Source organism: Pieris napi, chromosome 24 (genome assembly GCF_905475465.1).
Source record: "Pieris napi chromosome 24, ilPieNapi1.2, whole genome shotgun sequence".
Taxonomy (NCBI): Eukaryota; Metazoa; Arthropoda; class Insecta; order Lepidoptera; family Pieridae; genus Pieris; species Pieris napi.
In genome coordinates, this window is record NC_062257.1 from 3,963,829 (window position 1) to 3,985,724 (window position 21,896).

The window sequence follows — 21,896 nt, forward strand, 5'->3', positions numbered from 1 at the left end:
AAAAAAAAATTAGCTACGCTCGAGAATGTCGAGATGACGTTTTTTTTTTACAACTTTGTTGCCCTCCCCTTTTTTTCCGTCACTCTCAAATTGTCAGATTAGTGGAATATACACTTTTTAGGATGTAATTAACTCACCCTACCTTAATCTGACCCGCTCGGAAATTTCTGATGGTCAATTTTTTTTTACTAATCTGATCCTGTCTCCTTCACGGGCGGCCATATATATGGGCCTCATATTTTGTGGAGGTACTTAACCGGGTACAAGGTATCCCCCTATATATTAATCTGCCGCGCTTTAGTAAATCCCGAAATCCCCTCTTGGGCTCCCCTACCATAAAAAATGGCGCCAAATGTGAATTGAAAACTATCGCATCTCACAACTGGAATTTGCGCGCGAAAACTGACAACTCCTTGGTGAAATTGACAATTGACAATTGACCTGTTAACTTATTTTTATTGATTTTCTTATTTGGTGATTAAGTCAACTGTAATTATTTACTTTTTCACACATATTACCCACTCATTGATTATGCTTGAAAACGAATTGCATTTCGAGGATTCCTACAAAAAATTAATACGTTCAATTTTTACTTTTGCTGACAAGAGGTGGAGGGATAAATTGCAGTAATTCTGCTTACGTAATACTTACCGTAACTTATTGAGATTTAAGTATCTAATCAGTTTTACTTTTTTTATTTGTTATTTTGCGGTTGCCTTATTAGGTTTTTCCGTGCTAGTTCGAAATTTTTATGTTCTAATATAAAAGATAATAGATTTAATATAAGTAGTGTTTGTAAAATTCACGATGTCATATTTTCTTGTATATTTTAAGGATACCAGTTAAATAATAATAAAATATTAAAGAAATAAAAATAAATTAACAGATAACAATGTAGACATACTAAACTAGCATCTTAAATTACCATTACAGAAAATAGTAATATTTAATTGTATTTAAGTTTTAAACATTAACTCTGAACTCGTCGTGATCGTAAAACAATGTCGGATTTGAAAAAAATCCAGCTCTTATTATATTTGGTTACTACATTGACTAAATATTACGGCTACATTAAAAAAAATCCATGTGTTTTAAATTTCAAATTAATCAGTCGGTAAAGAGAAAACTGTGTAATTTAAAGTTTTTTTTTTTTATTTTTTTTTGTGACTATTTCCATAAAGAATTACTGCAATTGATAACTTTTAGAGTTTTTTTTCCATACTAAGGTAGCCTGGAAGGAATCGCTTAATTAAGGGCATTTTTTGCCTATGTTACCTATTTAATTTTAATAGTTTAATTGGTCTACAATTTTAGTGGTTAGTAAACATTTATAATTAATTTCATCTAATATAATATTGCATTGTACGAGTTCATGATATAGGTATTTACCATCTTTCTTTTTTGACAATAAACTTAATGCTATCTATGATTGTGCTTGAAAAAATTCTATTCATTTATATGTATGTTTAAGCTATTGATACTTATAATGTTTAGGTAATTTGTGTACTCACCTATCGTCGTCAAAGCCAGTGTACACCAATAATAACTCTGCAGATATTGCTTCACCACATCCGCCGTCTCCGTGTCATGGTACACCCAGTTTTTACTACCGAAACCATTATTCTTATATATAATATGATACAAGCACCCATTCCAATGGAATATCACTAATAAATAATGAATTAAACTGGTTGATCTAAACAAATTTGGATAATTTGTGTGTCTCTCCGTTCTGTCCATGAACGCCCAGAAACGATAGATTTTCACGAGTCGAAATGAGCGTAGTATTGAATTAAAACCAATAGACAAATAGAGGAAATCAAGCGGCAATAAACATAGACAATCTATGTAGAACGTTGTTGAGTTCATATAATGTTGCCGCATTTTTGCCGGTTCAGTCTGTAACACACCGTCTTCTAAGTAACCAGTCCGAAAATGAAACACTATATCCACTATATATAGAAAGTCCGAGAAGTAGTCCAAGCAAAACCACACTATTAACGTTTCACCTGAAACAAAGAGAAGGTTATATTAAAAAAAAGTAAGTACACACGTCAGAAGTGAAACTTATTTGGTAAATTAATTCTTAACTCTTGTTCATATACAAATCTAAAACTTTAGATTTCCGAGACTTGGAGGGAAAAAGGAAGATATGTTAGGAGTTTAATGAATTTAATTGTCATGAATTTTTTTATAACGTTAAACGTTTTATTATAACGCATTATCTAGTTAAATAAAGTTTATTTAAATATCACAAAGAAATTACTTCTACATAATTAAAGAAATTGACACTTTTTATTTTAAAATGTTGACTATGCTAACTTCAGTGTGTCGGTTTTTTGTGACGGTGTGCGGGTGTCGGTTTTTTGTGCCGGTGTGCGCGCGCATCGTAAAAATTTACTCACATAATTTTTTCGTAATGCGCCAAAAGAAGTATAACTTCAATAATTATATATTTTATTTGTGGATTTGTGAATTCTCTTATGATACATATATGTGTTAATACATATACATATACATTATACAATATACATATTACATATATATCACTTATATTATAAATATTGTGAGATTGTAGGAGGTAACCTTTGGATTTACTCAACCGATTGTGATAATCATTGTACCAATATAAATCCAAGCTATTTGTGTCTAAGTTGTATTAATGCGAAAAACATAAAACACTTTATCGTGGCAGTCGGATTTGCAAAGTCGGGAGAATAATTGTCGAACGAAAACGTTTCTTACGAACGCTGCCAATGAGAGAAAAGTTGTAAAACTTGATACAAAAAAGTCAGCAAATATCTGGGTTTTGAATTACATAAAAGCAAGTTCTCCGCTGCGTCTATGTGTGCGATAAACTCAAAAACTACTGCACGGAATTTGTTGCGGTTGTCACCAATATCTAGAATGATTCACTAGGGAGGTTAAAGGTTTGATGTGACAGCGGACGGGGCGGGACGGCGACGCGACGTGAGCAGTTGTAATTAATATAGGACATGTCACACAGAGCCGTCGCGCCCGGCGCGACGCCAACGGTCGCGTCCCGTCGCCGTCGCGCCCGACGGTAGTACAAGAAAGGTACGGCGGGACGGGGCGCGAACGGGGCGTGAGCACTGAGCGCGTCGTTACACGTTGTGTTATATTAGTATTCGTTGTAGTAGTCAAACAGACAGCGGGACGAGACGCGTCGCGCCCAGCATGACGGCAGCTTTGTGTTCAACTACAAAAATGGACATGGAGAGAGTTGAAAAACTAATCAAATGTATGATTTGGGCCATTCCAAATACAAAATTGCGAGCTTGAAATCAGCGATTTGGGAATTAATAGTAAGAAATCTCAAAGAACTTGTTTCAAAATGCTCGAGAAATCACGCCAAGTGCGGCGGGTCAGCTGACGCGACGCTTGCAGGATAGTGTTATATTATGTTCTTTTGAGTTTTTTTTTAAATTATTTATGCACTTCTTGTACTTTACCCTCTGAAGGTGTTTCTTATTTTATTGTTTCATATTAGGCTTGCCTGGAATAAATCGCTTGTTAGCGATAAGGCCGCCCGTTGCCTAATAACTTATGTAACCTGCTTTTTTATATATGTATGTTTGTGTTGGTAACGAAGTTTAAATAAATAAATAAATGTAATTCTTCGAGTAATTCTTTCAACAATATTGATCTTCAGCGTCTTCAGTTAAGCGACAGCATCCCGTTATGGGACTTCAAACAAATCCTATTCCAAGTGACCGAACCTTATAAATTTGATTCTAAAGACGCGAATCGAAATTGAATTTTTCATCGCTTTAGTTCTTTTCCGTCGATGGAAATATTCAAAGAATCCAGCCGAAATCACAACGCTGAATTGATTCGGATTGAAAAGGAAACTTCAGTTTAACGCCGAAAATAATACTTAATTTTTTTTTCTATTCCTGGCCTGCGCGGTTTGTGCTTCATTTTATTGGATTGGAAATTGGAAAGGAATTTAGAAAAGGATCAGGGTAGTTTAGTATAATAATAATATATAAATATTGGAACGAAGTTCCTTATCGCGCGTTGTGAAAGGGGGCTAGACGGAAAAAATTCTTACGAAAAGTTGTCACGACACTTTTTTGCTATTTGCTATTGTAATACACCGGTTCTCGTCCGATCACCGAAGTTAAACAACATCTGGTGAGGTCAGTACTTGGATGGGTGACCGCCTGGGAACACCTCGTATTGTTGGTTTTTTTTTCGCAGCGATAAGTGAAAATTATTTTTGGAATCACTTAACTAAATTAGTCGTAGTAAACGTACACCAGAATCCCTTTACAATAATAATTGCGGGGTCCCTAGTTTCCTTGCAAATTTTTTCAATACAATACCTTTAAAAAATATTCATTATAATATATAAAAAAATAATGTTTTAGGAAAATGTCATAAATTTCTGCGAATTCAAAAATGAGTGAACTAATATCACAACGAGAACAGCTTATACAAGGAGATGAACCAGGTGAGACTAAATTAAAACATCTGAACCACGAAATACAAAATATGCTTATTAATTGTGTCACTTAATTTATATTTTGGTTATTTTACTATTTAATCGCTGCGTAGCACAACGACATCATCCTTCTTCCCTTTTAGATTCCTGGTCTCTTAAAACTTTAATAGACGATGAAATATAAGATTGGTGTCGAGAAAATCTATCATACTGTTATGATACCAATTAACATATAAATTAATCGAAAGGCACTTCGTTCCATCCGGGTGTCCCTTGACACCTCTCAAGTTTTTTTATATTATTCTTACAGGCCTGTGTAGGCGTTTCGATTAATGGTACTGAAGGAAGTTAGGCTCACGTATAACGAGAACTTATAATAAAACAAATTTAAACTATTATATTAAAAATCAATTTGTTGAAAAATCAATTAACTTTAAATAATCTTCCGTCCTTTAAATAATAGAGGATTTTGTTTTTACTTTATATTAACCACTCGCGTACAACAATATAAGCGAAGTAGGAAATCGCCACGCTTATGAAACTAAGAAAGCCTGTACAGCCTAAAATGTACAGCCTTAGCTCCTAAAATTACAATTATTATTTATATCCACCAACAAAGCATACTCTATTAGTCAAGTATTTGTGTTCAAATAAGTATCCACTTTAATACTTTACAAATTTCTTTCTATAAACACAAATGTTTTGACATTACTTACTTATTAATTGGTGATACGACGAAGTTAAAAGTACCCATAACCGAGGAGTGAGGTGATCATGAAAGTGGAGGTAATTGTTAATATACATAAATAATACACGTATCTTCAGTTATTTAGTTATTATAAAACTTACCATTAATTTCTTGAAATGCGAATCTATATACGATGACCCATAGATTGTAGAGAAAGGCGAGGGAGACCACCATGGACCAGTAGTAGCATAGGCGACCGGCCGGGTCGAATACAAATGAAAATGATAGACCAAATCCGAATCTTCCGCTTGTGTATGTTGAACGCCGTCTGAGATTTCTACTGCTACTGTAGACAAGAATAAAGATTTATTTAAAAAGATGCTTCAACCATTAACTATACTCATTTAGCACAAACCTACAGTATAGTGAGAAAAACACAAAAATGTATAATACACATACGCGTAAAAGCTCGACTACTCAACACAAAATACTTCCGTTCACATATAGTATAAGCTAGGCCATAGGATGGTGATTGCAAGCAAAAGGAACGGTGGCTGGCCATGCGTCGTGCTCGCGAACGGGTGCTACTTGTGGTGACTGGTCGTGCTTGAATTCGTGTATATGGTTATTTATAATTAAATCCTTTACATGTTTTAACTTTGATAGACTACATGTCAGTGTTTTCTTCATACTATGATGTAAGTGCGTGCTATTTTGCCTGCTGATTTGGGTTTGTTACTGGTATGATACACCAAAACTTGGCAGTTAAAAAGAGAGGCGGAGAGTTTCTTGCCAGATCTTCTCGCCCGCTCTACGCCCTTAATTTAGTAACTGGTAAAAGATTAAGATCTTCCAAGTTTAAATATTAACGTATAACAATAATGAATAATAATAATAATTCGTTTAATGGCCAAGATAGTGGTACAATTAGATCGAACAACAAGAAAAATCCGCACAATCAGCCATATAAATATAGGCAAATGTCATATGAATTTTTTGCTATGTCATATAATAAGAACATTAAGATAATGTCATAATAAGAAGTAAGGTCATTTATAATTGTTAAACTTATGGTCTAAATTTTCGCTCAAGCTATAAAAGCACCTTGACTTTAAAAACCTAATGACCTTCCCCTTGAATGATTTTATTTCATTCAACCTGAACCTGATTACTAGGCATTGCTAACCTATTTAAAATATCAATGGCACGGAAATCTGAGGCCAAGAGCTTTAAAGGCTTTTTGAAATTATACTTCTTTAGGCGCGTTATGAAAAATGAGTGAAATTTTACGATGCGCGCGCACCGTGACACAAAATTCAGTATGGGCGCCGAGCGTGCGCGAGCGAGATGGGAATAAGACAATCTACAAGTAAAAAGAAATAGAATATGCGTGACGTATGACCATAATGACATTTGTAGTACCTTTTAAACAAATCAAGCAGTTTTAATTATATTTTCAAAGAAATTTAGCAATGCTTTTTCACAAAGACCTATTGTTACTTAGTTAAAAGGTTATGAAACATACCTAGTTATTAAATTAAATTAATAATATAATAAAATAATAAATAATAATTGTTATTAATATTAATTAATAATTGAATAATATACTAAATATTAAATATTGTTAAATTATTAACGCTAAATATCTATTATTAATTATTTAATATTTAAAAAAAATAAAGAAAGCCAAAGAAGTATAACTTCTTACGCGCGTACATAAGTACACGCACTATTTTTTTTTATATCACAGATTAAAGTTCATCTTTCCCTTATTGCAATAAGATTTATCTGCACGCTTAACTAAAGATAACACTGGTATGGATGGATGATAATAGGCCATGTTAATACTGCAATTACCGAATTAGATTCGTGATAGCCGTCTCACATAATAGCCGCATAGGTATAGGTACATATGTATAGGTAGCCGCAAGGAAATTGCAATTAATCTTGCATAGGTACTATCTATATCTTATAAGGGATGGATAGTTTTTAGAATAAAAGTGAAAGACTTGAATTCACTTTCTCAGCAGGAATTGCTGTGTCAGTGTCTCGGGGTGGACTGCGGGGCGCAGTGGAGAGCTGGAGCACTGAGGCGTACCTTATAACAATTATTTATGAAAAACATTTAATTAATCTAATGCTAGCTAGATGGATCTTATGTCGAAAAATGAAAAACACAAACTACCCTTTAACGTTCTTGGTCGGGCTTAGAACTTTTGGATCCACCCTCGTATGCACATAATATTTATATGTATTTGACACATTTTTATTTATTTACAACCCACCCAACGTTACTAAAACCAGAGTAGACTAAAATATATAGCTTGGCAAAAAAGTCATATTTTTAAACATACTGTATAGTGAAATTGCATTAGTGTGAGTACTGTGAACGCGCCAGCTTTCGATAACCGACCTATACCAGCCCTGCGATTCTGTAACTCACTTTTCGAACTTACACAGCAGTTTTTGCATCGGCGGTCGCTCTCAAATCAGTCGTGAAGCAGTCATTTTATGATTTGGCATTCTGATAAACAATACACTACAAGCTCCCACCTTTTCAGAATGCCAAATCATAAAATGACTGCTTCACGACTGATTTGAGAGCGACCGCCGATGCGAAAACCGCTGTGTGAGTTCGAAAAGTGAGTTACAGAATCGAGGGCAGTTCGCAAGACCAGGGCTTAGAGGCAAGAAGAACTGGCACGAAACTCTCCGCCACTCTTTCATTGTATAGTGACTATTTAAAGATAATTGTTAGTTAGTACACACTTAAACCTAAGAAAATGTACTGTTATTCTTTGTGTTTAATTTCCACTGCATTTATTTTTTAAAGCCTCACAAACAAATCCGACTTTTATAGTTAAAAATATCCTTACCTGTCTGTACCGTTGCAATTCGAAGCGAGATGATTGTGCGACTGATGCTGCGCTGGGGTAGCGGGCGCCCGCGGCGTATGTGGGGTACTTCGCCATCCCCCCAACAGTGGGGCTTCGCCGCTTGCACCAAGCAATTTTAATCTGTAATGGCTGTATACATAAATCACATATACTGTAATATTTTTATAATAACTAGCAGACCGGCCAAGCGTTGCTGTGGCTAAGGTTTTTGTTATTACATAGTAGCAAACTATTCAATGGAAACGGTAGGAGTACACCAGTCATGGGGACCACCATGCTTTATTGGTGGTTATGCCATTTAATTGTAGCGTTGTGAAACGTTGGTACTTTCAACACAGCGCCATCTGTTAGAATTGTGACTGTAAAATAATAAACAAATATTTTGCAATAAAATAATATTGCGGGTATAAATTGAGATGTAAGCTATCCTATCTTTTAAATTAGATCAAACTGCACACGGTGTGCAAATTTGATTGATATCGGTTCGGTAGTTTAGGAGTCCATAGCGGACAAACAACGTGACATGTAATTTATATATGTTAAAATTAATAAGGTACTTTTTTTACATAGATGCTTCTCAAGGAAAACTTTTTCAACACTACCGCGAGGAGCAGTTAACGCATACAAGGGATATAAGTCACCAAAAACATTAAACAAAAAACAATGCAGTGGCGCTCAACCTTTTTAGGTCTGGGCATCAGATTTCTGTATCTGTTTCATGATAATTTGTCAATCTAATAGGCAAGTAGGTGATCAACCTTCTGTGCCTGACACGTTGTCGACTTTTTTGGGTCTAAGACAAGCCGGTTTCCAAACGATGTTATCCTTCACCGTTCGAGCGAATGTTAAATGCGCACATAGACAGAAAGTCCATTGGTGCACAGCCGGGGATCGAACCTACGACCTCAGGTATGAGAGTCACACGCTGCTCTCAAGTATTGTATATGGAGAATGGACGACCGTATCTTGTTCCGTCCCTTGTTAATTCCCAAAATAACACCCGAAAATTACAATGTATTTTTTAGTCAACCTAGATTGTGCTTGCTTGGCTTGGCTTATACAAGGAATATTTTGTATTGATTGTACTTTTTAAACTAATAATAATAATAATAATAATCTTTATTTTCTTCTCTCACATATACATACACGGTTATTATGATTAGACTAAGATGATAACATTAGGAAGTGTATGTGAGAGACTGGTCTCTGTAACAGGAGACCTGAGTGACATATAACCAGCCTCTCCACCACCGGACCGAAACACGTACAATCAGGTCATTGTCATAAGATACAATAGAAGAAAATAAGTATTAAGTGCTAAAGAAAACATTGCAAATGGAGTCGTAAAATAAATTTGGTGTGTGTTTGTGTGTGTGTATGTGTGTGTCTGTGTATGTGTGTGTCACTCTCTCTGTAAGTGTGTGTGTGCGTTCGTGGGTGTGTGTATATGTGTGGGGGAATGGGTGTGTTACAGAATAACAGTTATTAAATCTTCTGTTTCATCATAACTCAACGTCTTCAGCCAACTCTTTAGTTTGTAAGGAATTTGTTCTGTGCTCTTCAGGCGCCAACACTTAGTGGTTGTTTGAACTTTATTTAAGTTCAAGAGTACAGTTGATTAAACCTTAATAGGTTGAGTTGCAAATATATTCTTGTTTTGAATATTCTATTTAATTAAGAAGGAAAAGGCGATATGTTATATCACATATATTGTAATAATTAATTTAATAATTGTATGCCATCAACTTGTACAACAACCAAGTCACCTACTTAGTGGACCTTCTGTAATAAGTTATAACGTAATTATATAACCTAACATATTATACTGACCAATATTACAAATCTTTTGTGTCTTAAATAATTGACCTGAAAACACGTAATAAATAATACAAGCCGGCGAACTTCATTCCGAATAACAGTCTAATAATATCGTTGTTACTTTAGTTAAATTAATTTAGGATTTCATTAAGGTTAACATTAATAAAACTTTTTTTGCAAATACATAAATGTTTTATTGCTTGCAATTCGAAAGAACAATTACAGTTTTACACATGCCTATTAAAGCATTAAAGCAGAGCTGGTAAAACAGAGGTAAGTAAACGTCATGCTATATCGCAGTACAATTGCGCCCTTTAAGTGAACACCATAGGTAAAATTAGTTTAGATACTAGATCAGAATCTGGTCAGCGAATGAAGAATAGTATTTTAATAAAGATCCTTTACTCTGTTCCAATAGCTTTCATCTTCTACAGCATTTACCGTGGAGAGTATACAGCGGAGTTGTACGTATTACTGAGTTTCAACGACGAACGTCGAGGTGAATCTCGTATTCTGCCGTCGTTCTATGACTGAACGCACCACCACTATGTGAAACCAGGACCCACTGGAGTATTGCCTAGCTAATTAGACTTAGGGAGCTTTAAGAAAAGAGCGTACCAATTCTTAAGACCAGCAATGCACTCGCGAGCCCTCTGGTATTGCCCATGGGCGGTGATATTACTTGAAATTAGATCCTGCCTATGCCCATGTTCCATAAATAAAGCAGATTCCCTACTTGCCTATTAGTAAAACTAGTGGTTTTTAAAAGAGTACCGAGAGTTTTTTACGCCGGCATTTTCTCTCGGCCTACACCCTCTGTCTTCTTTGCCGATGAGTAGGGATGCCTACAAATTCAAATTTAATGACGTGGAAAAAGTGATACATGTATCTTATGTTCCATAATAAACATATTTTATTTTATTGAAGTGAAACTTCTTTATCGGGGTTGGAAAAAATTTTTGTGTAACATTTTTTCGTTACGCGTCACATTTTTCGGTTACGCGTCACATGTTTCGGTTACGCGTCACATTTGACCGTTACGCGCGTTTTTTTCTTGTCCCTACCAGGGTGGATTCAAAGAGATTCTAAACCATTAATAACAAAAATGTATAATAACGATAACAATGATACTAAAAATTCTATTACAATTTATGAAATTCTGTAATAATCTTAGTGGTAATAAGGTAAAATGAAATAATTGTAGTATTTGTATTCAAGTCTGTGATATTAAAAGCCTTTTGCTAAACTTTATCTAATTTAACTTTATTTAACCACTATAGATAATTTTTCGAAAAATAAGGTCATAAAGAAGTTTCACTTGTAACGTGTGTACACTAGTACACGCACATTTTTTTTATAAACATATGATCACGAAATAGATACAGAAATCTGAGACCCATATTTAAATATGTAGCGCCCGGTTTTCTACATGCATTGAAACTTGGTACGCTGAATAAGGTGTGAAAACTCAAATTGAACAATTTAATCCCCTCGGAAGCAAGAAGGAAAGCCGAAAATGAAATCGCCTTATTGGCGCATGATCGCTTCGAGTGGGAATTGGTTTTCCGAATGCATCGGAACACGCTGAACTGTCGAGGTGTGAAATGAGATATAAACTGAAAAATGAGCGGAATAATATTTCACTTAGAAATAATATTTGTATTCGATTTTAAAGTAAATGTTGGCCTAGTGGCTTCAGCGTGCGACTCTCATCCCTGAGGTCGTAGGTTCGATCCCCCGCTGTGCACGAATGGGCTTTCTTTATATATGCGCATTTAACATTTGGTCAAACCACTAAGTCATTGTTTAGAAGCGGGGCATCCAAAATCAAACTAGCCATGATGATCGCCAACTTTTGGAGATGGCATAAGAAGAAGAAGATTTAACATTCGCTCGAATGGTGAAGGAAAACATCGTGAGGAAACCGACATGTCTTAGACCCAAAAAGTCGTCGGCGTGTGTCAGGCACTGGAGGCTGATTACCTACTTGCCTATTAGAATGAAAAATGATCATGAAACAAGTTCAGAAATCTGAGGCCTAAAGAGGTTGTAGCGCCACTGATTTATTTTTTTTATTTATTCGATTTTAAAGACAGCCATCATTCAGCAGCAGCAGATTTGGTCTAGATTCAGCGTGTGACTCTCATCCCTGAGATCGTAGGTTCGATCCCAGAGCTTCTATTTGAATGGTGTACAGCCAGGGTACACGTAGACAGAAGTTTATGTAAGCATTTACCGCTCACTCGGTTAAGGAAAATTTCGTGAGGAAACCGGTATACCTTAAATCCAAAAAGTCGAATGTACAGGCTTACCACGCCGAGTGTGGTTATTTGGCACACGCAGGCCTAGTCTCTTCAATATAAAAAAAATGGGTGCGTGTACGCGCGTAAGAAGTTATACTTCTTTGGTATTATTAAATATAGTTTTTGATTGCATGCAAATAATTAATTACAATAAAAAAATCAAAGACTGGAAAAGGAGTCTTATTTTCTAATATTAATTAGTATTGATTTAAATATTCAATTTAAATCACTTCTGATTATAATTCAGACGCACATATAAAATTCGCACTTGTATAATGAAAATTTATTTGTTTATAATGTCATTATGGTCATTCAAAATTATTGGCATAGCTGCTAACTTCACGCATATTCTATTTCTTTTTACTTGTAGATTGTCTTATTCCCATCTCGCTCGCGCACGCTCGGCGCCCGGCTGGTTTAAAAACTTCATACTGACATTTTTGTGTCACGGTGCGCGCGCAATCTTAAAATTTCACTCTCATCAATTTATCATAACGCGCCTTAAGAAGTATAACTTCAATAATAATGTTTAAAAACGCTGCTAAAACGGCAAGTATAACTTGACAACCTTAAGTGTTAAAGGTAAAAAGATATTTGCTCTTACTTGTCCCTGAGTGACCCTTAAAATTAAGGTGCTCTTAGTACAAGGGTCCTTGCGCCTCAACAAACACGAGATAGGTCCTCGAAGCCCTCGATGGCTTAACGAGGCACACGTTAGCCTTAGAAATAATTGGCACTTACCGAAGGTTTATGTCGATTTGGGGAAAATTTCTTTCTCAATATTTGACCTACTACGAGTATGAACCTTCATTTAACGCTGCCGGCATTTCCTCGCTGTATTGCGATACATATTCGTTGAGCGAGGAAAGCACCAGCCCTGCGATTCTGTAACTCACTTTTCGAACTCTCACAGCGGTTTTCGCAGCGGCGGTCGCGCTCAAATCAGTCATTTTATGATTTGGCATTCTGATAAACTACAAGCTCCCACCTTTTCCGAATGCGATGCGGTTTTCCGCTGCGAAAACCGCTGTGTGAGTTCGAAAAGTGAGTTACAGAATCGCAGGGCTGCTCTGGGGTCACCTGTACTATCTACCAGTAGCGGTTATTGTTATTATATTTCTTTTTTGTTTCAACATTATATTATTGGTTTAGTACTGTAAGAATAGTGTGTGTATTTTTTGTGAATACATAAATACAATTTGAACTATTAAATAAATAATCGGTAGTGAAATGTGGAAAAGTGTATTTTATAAAACAAATCGCCAGCATTGGACGAAAAACTCTAGGGAAAAATCCAAGCTGCCTTGCGATTCTGTAACTCACTTTTCGAACTCTCACAGCGGTTTTCGCAGCGGCGGTCGCGCTCAAATCAGTCGTGAAGCAGTCATTTTACGATTTGGCATTCTGATAAGAAGGGAGCTTGTTGTTTAATGTTTTAAAGTGTAGCTTAGCACCGCAGCAACGTACTTTAATTTATTAAAAAAAATGTCGTATTGATACAAACTTGAATTCCTATCCATACGAAATAGAAGCAAATGATAGCTGAGCACTCTAAACGTTTAATTTTCGTTAATATCCGTTCAAGTTTAATTTTGTATACCATTGTACTCAACAATCTAGGGCATTGACCAGACAAAAAATAAAATCGGCCATCTTGGATTTACCTATTAAATTATATTGTCATCAGAACTTAAAGTGCGTACCAAATTTCAAATCAATCCAACAACAGCGGAGGCAAATTCCAATTGATTTTACCCAAACAGTCCAAGCTAAAAACCGTTTAAAAACATGTCCAACTTTTCAGTGTAAGAATGAACAAATTCGGCTATATATAATTGTGTCGGCTAATACAATTAACACTAGTATAGGATATAAATTTCAGAAATGCTTCATAGAGATGAGAGCGACTGTTTTGTATCAAGACAGATGTGATTAGTCCAACGTAAAACAGAACAGGAAGGCTTTTAGGTATAAAAACAATCGCATTTTCGTGCGTTTCTAAGCGCGATAAAGGTTTTTATGCAGACTATAAAAGAGAATGTAAAAACCAGGTGATTCTATTATGTTTTGATACCATTCATCTAGCAACAAATTAATACAACTATACATACAATTTTTATTTATTTCGTAATCTAATTCACATAAATTATATATATATTTTTTATGTTACAGTAGGCAAACGGGCAGAAGGCTCATCTGATGTTAAGTGATACGCTCGCACTGCCAGAAGGCTCGAAAACGCGCTGTCGGCTTTTTAAAAATCGGTATGCTCTTTTCTTGAAGGACCCTAAGTCGAATTGATTCGAAAATACTCTAGTGGGCAGCTGGTTTCACATAGTGGTGGTGCGCGGCAGGAATTGCCTTAAAAAACGCATAGTTGTGGAACGACAGACCAAGGTGATACGGATGGTATTTTGTATTATTCCTTGACGTCTGATGATGACACTCAGCCTCAGATATTAGTCCGAACAACTCCTCTGAACACTCTCCATGGTAAATGCGGTAGAAGATGCAGAGAGATCCCACACCTCTACGCAACGCCAGTATATAACAAAGAAGGAATATATAATAGTTACTTAAGGGTTTCAAACATTTGCAAAAGAATATTATTAAATACATTCAACTAAGTAATACCTAATTCGGCTGTTGTGATGATGTGTATGTGGGGTGTGCTCATGTTGCAGGTGATTTACCGCTATAGATATCCTTAATACTACTTTCAAGCATATTATAGCTTAAACAAGTCAAGGCTTAATTAATGGTCGTTGTATGTCCAGGCTATGCGATACAAAACTAAGTTTCTTGCATAGTTGGTGTTGATGTGATGAACAAACGAACATTGTTGTGGGGGTGGAGGAGTGGAGGTGATCGACGTTCCTTACGTAGAAGGGCACGGGAAGGGCACAATGCGCGCTGTCTATACTAGCGTAGGTCATGCATGGTCGGTTACAGAGTATTTCTGTATCCGACCATGCTTGGATGCGCTTTGCTATCGCGTTTTACACTTAGCGTAATTATATACAACGCCATCTATTAATGAATGCAAAAAATTGCATAATTTATTTATTTATTTGCTCAACAGTATTCCTACAGCCACTTACTAAACAATATTCAAACAATTACACTGTACACAAAAGCCAAAAAAGGAATACACATTTAAACATACACAAAGCACAGTTTCACCTATACAAATACAAGAAATATTCAATTTAATAAATTTAATAAAGTATTCGGAGCCTGTAGTTCATTCAATTGACTTCGCTGATGCGTCCTTGGAATTGCGCAGTACAATATCATCAAAAATTGGGAATTATAGAGTGCGGCGCTGTTGCAATTTCTCAAAGTACATTACACAATGAGATATATTGCACTCAAGCAAAATGTAAAATTCATATACAAAAGCTGAGAACATAAATCAAGGTAACTAAGCACTCGTAAACTCAGTTTCTAGCTGAAATTCTCCACCATTAAGTATGCATACGTTACATGGATGCTTCTTGTAGAAAAATATTCATATAGAGCCATAATATCAAGCCGATTTCAGGCCGACACACAGGCTTCAGTTACACACACAGACACACCCACACCCTACATTCTCTCTCTCATATTATTGTTGTCTGCCCAAATTGGTATTTTGATTTATTTTGTATATTTATTTACACTTCGTTACATTTGTAGAAAAACAAATAACATAACACATATAAATTATAAGGAATGCAACGGCCGGGCACGCGAACAAGCGATCTCTTTCAAGTAAAAAACAAAAAAAAAAGAAATATGATGGAAAGTGCAAGAAGTGCATAACCAAATCTTATATAAAATATATAACCTTAATCTAATATAATACTAAAACTTAACTTAACTTCGTACTTATGTACGCGCGTAAGAAGTTATACTTCTTTGGCATTATTAAAAATAGTTTTTGATTGCATGCAAATAATTAATTACAATTAAATAATCAAAGACTGGAAAAGGAGTCGTTATAGTCAATAAAGTTCAGTTTACATTTGAAAAATTAAATAAATAAATATTTATTATTATTCCCTTACATTAAGTGTACAATAAATTTTATTATTATTCGAATGTTGTTTTTAAATTATGTCCAATGCCGTAGCATCTTCCGTGGGCAACTTCATTCTGTTAATTTTGTGTCACGGTGCGCGCGCATCGTAAAATTTCACTCTCATAAATTTTTCATAACGCGCCTAAAGAAGTATAACTTCAAAAATATGAATTATGGATTTATTATCTATAGAGCTTAATGGTTTTTCTAAATAGATAAATATAGTTGGTCCTGTTGCTAAGTACGAGTCTCGGACCGTGACCACAAACTACAGAGGGGCTGGTATGTCAATCAGAGAGAGATTTAGCGCACTCTGACGGATTTATAAATAAATAAAAAATAAATACTTGACTTACGGGAATTTAATCACAAAGATGGATATCACAATTTTTAACAATAGATCTCTGATCCGCCTATAACCGCACTTGTCAGTCGTAGGGATATGGATATAATTAGTATAGGAACAATGAGAGATAAATTCTTTAAAAGTCCGGCATCGCACACGCGAGTCCTCTGGCATTAACCATTGGGCGTTCCTTAACATTAGTTTCAGTAATTTAATTACGCGGTTATTAGGAAGGAAAGGCTAAATTATCCTCTAAGAAGCTTGGTGTGCTTACCAAGGCAAGACGGTACTTCACTCCAGGCCATCGCTTGCAAGTGTATAAAGCGCAAAGAAATCGTGTAGCGTTCAAAGAATTATGAATGGCCAACATTTTATAAAATTAAAATATCTATTACGAACACGAGACTTGTCCTAGTATCGGCTCAAGGAATAATCAATCAAAAATTAATAAAAAGATTATACCAGAATTTACCACACATATTAATTTACACGATTATATGTATAAAAACTAAATTTTCATTTCCTACATTTCAAATTTCATTTTCTATAGTGCACCTGTGCCCATTTTTTTTGCAAAAGAGTTTATAATATTAATCCATGGCGCTACAACCCTTAGGGTCGATTCGACCAAACAAGAGTAAATCTTAATCTTAGAATAAATCGTCAGTTAATCGAGAGTAAATCAATTTTACGTTTTACCAACTACAAATTCTAAGAATAGTGGGCTTATTCGGGAATTGCTACTATACCGCCGTTTCGCACGGAATAACAGCTATTCCTAGAATAATTTAATGGCGTCAGTCAGTCCAATCAGCTGATTTCTGTCATTTCACAAATATGTATTCTGTGTTTTAATTTCAAGTCAACGCAACGCACTAAATTAATACATAGTCTAGCATTGTATAATGAAACGTTTAAACAATTTATTATTTATTTATTTGTTTTTAGATTTTTTATTTTCTATAATATTAGAATGAAATTCAACTGCGCTCAACAGAAGTTCCTTTTTAGAAGAAAGCCTCAAACAAACAAGAAAAAAAACTTTTTGTTGTCGTTTGACACCTGTTAAAAGCTACTTTTTCACACTATAATACGGCAAAATCGAGTTGACATGATGTATGCTCTTACACTGTCCCGTTGTAGAACAACATTTATTTGCCGAGTTTTATTTTCGTTCACCATTCTCTTGCTATTCGCGTATTGTTATTCCTAGCACAATTATACTATCGATTACGTGGACAAACGACTATGGATTTACTCGAGATTAAAATCATGGAATAGATTATTCTTGGTATAGTTACTCGTGTATAAATTGAAGTTTGGTCGAATCGACCCTAAGTAGACCCCAGATTGCATACATTTCTTTGATCATTTTTATATCATAGACAAGTAGGTGATCAGCAGATCAGTTTTCCTTCACCGTACGCGAGTGTTAAATACGCACATAGTATGTCCATTGGTACATTCATAACTGCACTGTATTCTGATTTTTAGAAAGCGTCTTTATATATTTCTTCAATTTTTATTATGATTATAATAAACTTTCCGCTGAGAACGTGTACGATAAAATATAACAGCACTTCAAGTAAACATTTCATTTAAACCGAAATTATTAGTTTCAATAGTTCGAAACAATATTGTTATTGCACGCCTCGCAGTGCTCTACTCTCGACATGTCAAAAAACCCAGTCTTTCGAAAGTTGAATGACTTTTTTCTCACTAATATAACACTTACAGGATAATATGAGTGCACTAAAATCGAGTTAAATAATCTATCAAGCACATATGGTATTTTTTTTGAACAATTATTTTGTTTAACATAGTAAATAATAACATTAAAATCAATCATTCTTGGACGTCCGTCAGTCTGTGTTTATGGATTCATGTATGTGGCAGAGAAATTGGTCGAAAAATTTATCGTACCAGAATACTTTTTTTCTTATTATATAAAGTTATACCCTGGGCTGATTCCTAGTTAATATTAGCGTTCTAAGTACTGTCGTTTAATTATAATTTATAAAAAACTAAAACACGACTGTCTATATATACATTTATTTTATTATATTTTTTCCTCAGCTTAGAGTTATGGCGCCACTATATATATTTTTATTATATTATTGTTTTTTTTCAATCATTCATTTTCATTATTTTTGACGTGATAACGTCTTTAAAATCGTTGGCTGGCATAGCGTTCGAGTGAGTGGACCGATCTTCCGTGACTAAAACGATAGTTGTAATTTAAAATTTAAAAAAATTGTTATCTTCATTCCTTACTTCCCAAAAACTTATATCACCAATAAGACGTTATCACGTAAACATCTCGATCGTAAACCTACTTTACAAACAACCAATTTTTTTTTTTTGTTATTTTGTTTTAAAAAACTACATCCAAGTACATAAAAATACACATATTTATATCTCACCTAGATTTGTGTGCGCGGCGCGAGCACAAGTCCAGCTCGCTGGCGGCGGAACACGCTGTGCCGGGCTGTAACGATCCTCCTGAACCCCCCAGCCGCCGAGAACCCAGCCGACACGTCATCATGTCTATAACAAAATACATTTCAAATTTATTTATTCATTTAAAAAATCTCATTCGGTAATATTCTAATTATGAAATGAAACACAATTTTTTTTTTATATAATAGGGGGGCAAACGAGCTTGCGGGACGACCAAAAAGGGCAGTCCACGCAGCCCATAGACACCCATTTTTAGTGGGTGCGTTGCCGGCCTTTGAGGGAGGAGTAGACTCGCTTTTTGAACATTTGGAGGTCGTATCTCTGAGGGAAGACCCCCCCCGGGAGCCGATTCCACAGTTCGCTAGTTCGCAAAAGAAAATGCCTTGTGAAACGGACCGTGGAAGACCTCCAACCATCAAGATGATGCTGGTGAAATTTAGAGGTCGTTCGGCTCGTACGGTGTTGAAAAGAGGCAGAAGTATCCTTTATTGGCATATTTCATATACGATGCTTTAAAATATTTTTTTAATTATTAAAGTACAATGTGTCCCGACCAAGGAGGTTTCAATTCAATTTAAGTATATATAATCTGTGGTGAGCGCTGGTTCAGAGTCAATTTGACTTTTTCCATTTTGCCGCTTTTTCGTACGTATACGAATTTGAGTAATATTTTGTTAGATAAAACTTTAGTAGCAAAAATGTCAAGCAACACCGACGATACCGATGAAAATTGACATTCTAGAAACAGCTACGAAACTGACGAATAGTGTTTTGACAGAAAAATCAAGAAAAGCGTACGACATATGTTACCAACACTTTATGACTTGAAAACCTATAGCCATGAGATTAAATAATGGTCTAAGATCCCGCTATACAACGACCTTCACCGAGATGCTTATTTAATGAAACTTATTTTATATATAATTTAATATGTCAATAAATATAATCCATATGGGTTGCCTAGCAAATTTCAGTCCAGAGTATTTTTAATTAATTAAAAAAAATTAATACATAAATATTTAATCAATTAATTATTTATGTGTATATTTTTTATGTGACACTAAAGTATATATACATCTTTAGTATAAAAGAAGGTTAAAGTGATACATATATAATACTACCCTGATTAAAAATATTGATTGAAAAAAGTTCAAAAAATTTACTACATGCTAATTATAAAAAAAAAATTTTTTTTTTAATATTAATTAAACATACTCTGGACTGAAATTTGCTAGGCAACCCATATGGATTATATTTATTGACATATTAAATTAAATATAAAATAAGTTTCATTAAATAAGCATCTCGGTGAAGGTCGTTGTATAGCGGGATCTTATACTATAAAGTATGGTATGCAACTGCATATAATTAGGTATTATATGACAGTTGCATAAACTACTAAATACGTTCTAAACTCAAACTCAAAATATATTTATACGTATAACAAGTCCACTTATGAACGTCAAAAAAGAAGTTAAATTGATTGTAAATTTACATTTACTACCAGTTCGCAAGTCAAGGACGTAGAGTGGGCAAGAAGAACTGGCAAGAAACTTTCCGCCACTCTAAAAAAAAAAGACGCGTGCTTACAGCGTGCGTGGTCACGTTGACTAAAAAAACGTCTGAAACGTCGGTTAAATTATTGTAAATTTATAATAATACATAACTTTAATCCGGTTAAAAAGTTTTTTCTTTAAATTAGGGGTTTGAAAGATAGATAGTAGCCGATTCTCAGACTTACTGAATATGCATAAAAAAATCATAAAAATAGGCCGAGCCGTATCGGAGGAGTATGGAAATGAACATTGTGACACGAGAATTTTATATATTAGATATATATTCGTTTTTTAACTGCTATATATGTATTAGTTTTTTTAACAGTTTTTGTTTATAAATTATAGATGCTGTCACTATGTAGATTAAAATATTGTAAATATATTAGTGTGTTATTAAAATATATTTTGCTCATATTATATGATAATAAGTTTTAAATGTTAAGAAACATAAGTTTCAAGTCAGTATATATTTAACACCAGAGTATATATCTAACAAAAGAACTTTGAACATTTCAACATAAAGAAGTAAAACAATTGAGTTGAGGGTGAAACCCGTTAAGTGAACTTGAACTTTGTAACCCTTCAGAAAAGTTATTTATTTGAAAAAGTATTTCTCTTCATTGTAATCGACATTTAGATTCAAAACTTTTATTTAAAAATCCGCGTTTAGTTAAAAAAAAATAATAAATCGCTACATCCTTAGTTTCATGATCATTTTTCTTTATAGGCAAGTAGTTTTAAATAACGACATACACTAACACTAAAATAAATCAAATTCATAATTCTACCTAAGTATAGAACCAATTACGGTAAACAACATTGAGCTTTGTGGAAGTGCTGCGGTATAGTCAAACGTCAAAAATCATTTATTCAAATCAAATCAAAATACGTTTATTCAGTTTAGATCTTATGAATGTCAAAAACGTTTATAAAATTCGCGAAAGATCAAAACTACGCCATCCGTTCGCAAAGCTACCAGGAGGCCTTGTTCTATGAAAAAGGAAATTGTCATTAAAGTTACATAAGTAAAAAAAATCTGTTCTGTGATTTACCACATTCACCATTACACACATATTCACAACACTTCAAAGATAAGAAAACAAATTATAACAATATAACTAGAACTATTGTCACGCGTTTCAGTCTTCCAGGTTTATCAGAATGCCAAAATGACTGCTTCACGACTGATTTGAGCGCGACCGTCGTTGTGAAAACCGCTGTGTGAGTTCGAAAAGTGAGTTACAGAATCGCAAGGCTGTTCTATTCCTGTCTCTTGTATCCATTCTAATACATCTTT

The 21,896-nt window shown here is 34.6% G+C and overlaps 1 protein-coding gene across 6 annotated transcripts in view; it reads right to left on the reverse strand.

The window, feature by feature from the left end:
* LOC125061694 (cyclic nucleotide-gated cation channel alpha-3) overlaps positions 1-21,896 on the reverse strand; it is a 145,981-nt gene that overhangs the window by 47,534 nt on the left and 76,551 nt on the right. For 3 of the 6 annotated variants that reach the window (XM_047667248.1, XM_047667244.1, XM_047667245.1), the window contains exons 4-7: positions 19,007-19,130; positions 8,033-8,182; positions 5,318-5,502; positions 1,512-2,009 (exon numbers count right to left, since the gene is read on the reverse strand). In XM_047667248.1, the coding sequence (XP_047523204.1) occupies positions 1,512-2,009; positions 5,318-5,502; positions 8,033-8,182; positions 19,007-19,130 (957 nt within the window). The remainder of the gene's footprint in view (positions 1-1,511; positions 2,010-5,317; positions 5,503-8,032; positions 8,183-19,006; positions 19,131-21,896) is intronic. The other 3 variants (XM_047667247.1, XM_047667243.1, XM_047667249.1) reach the window with 2 other exon arrangements.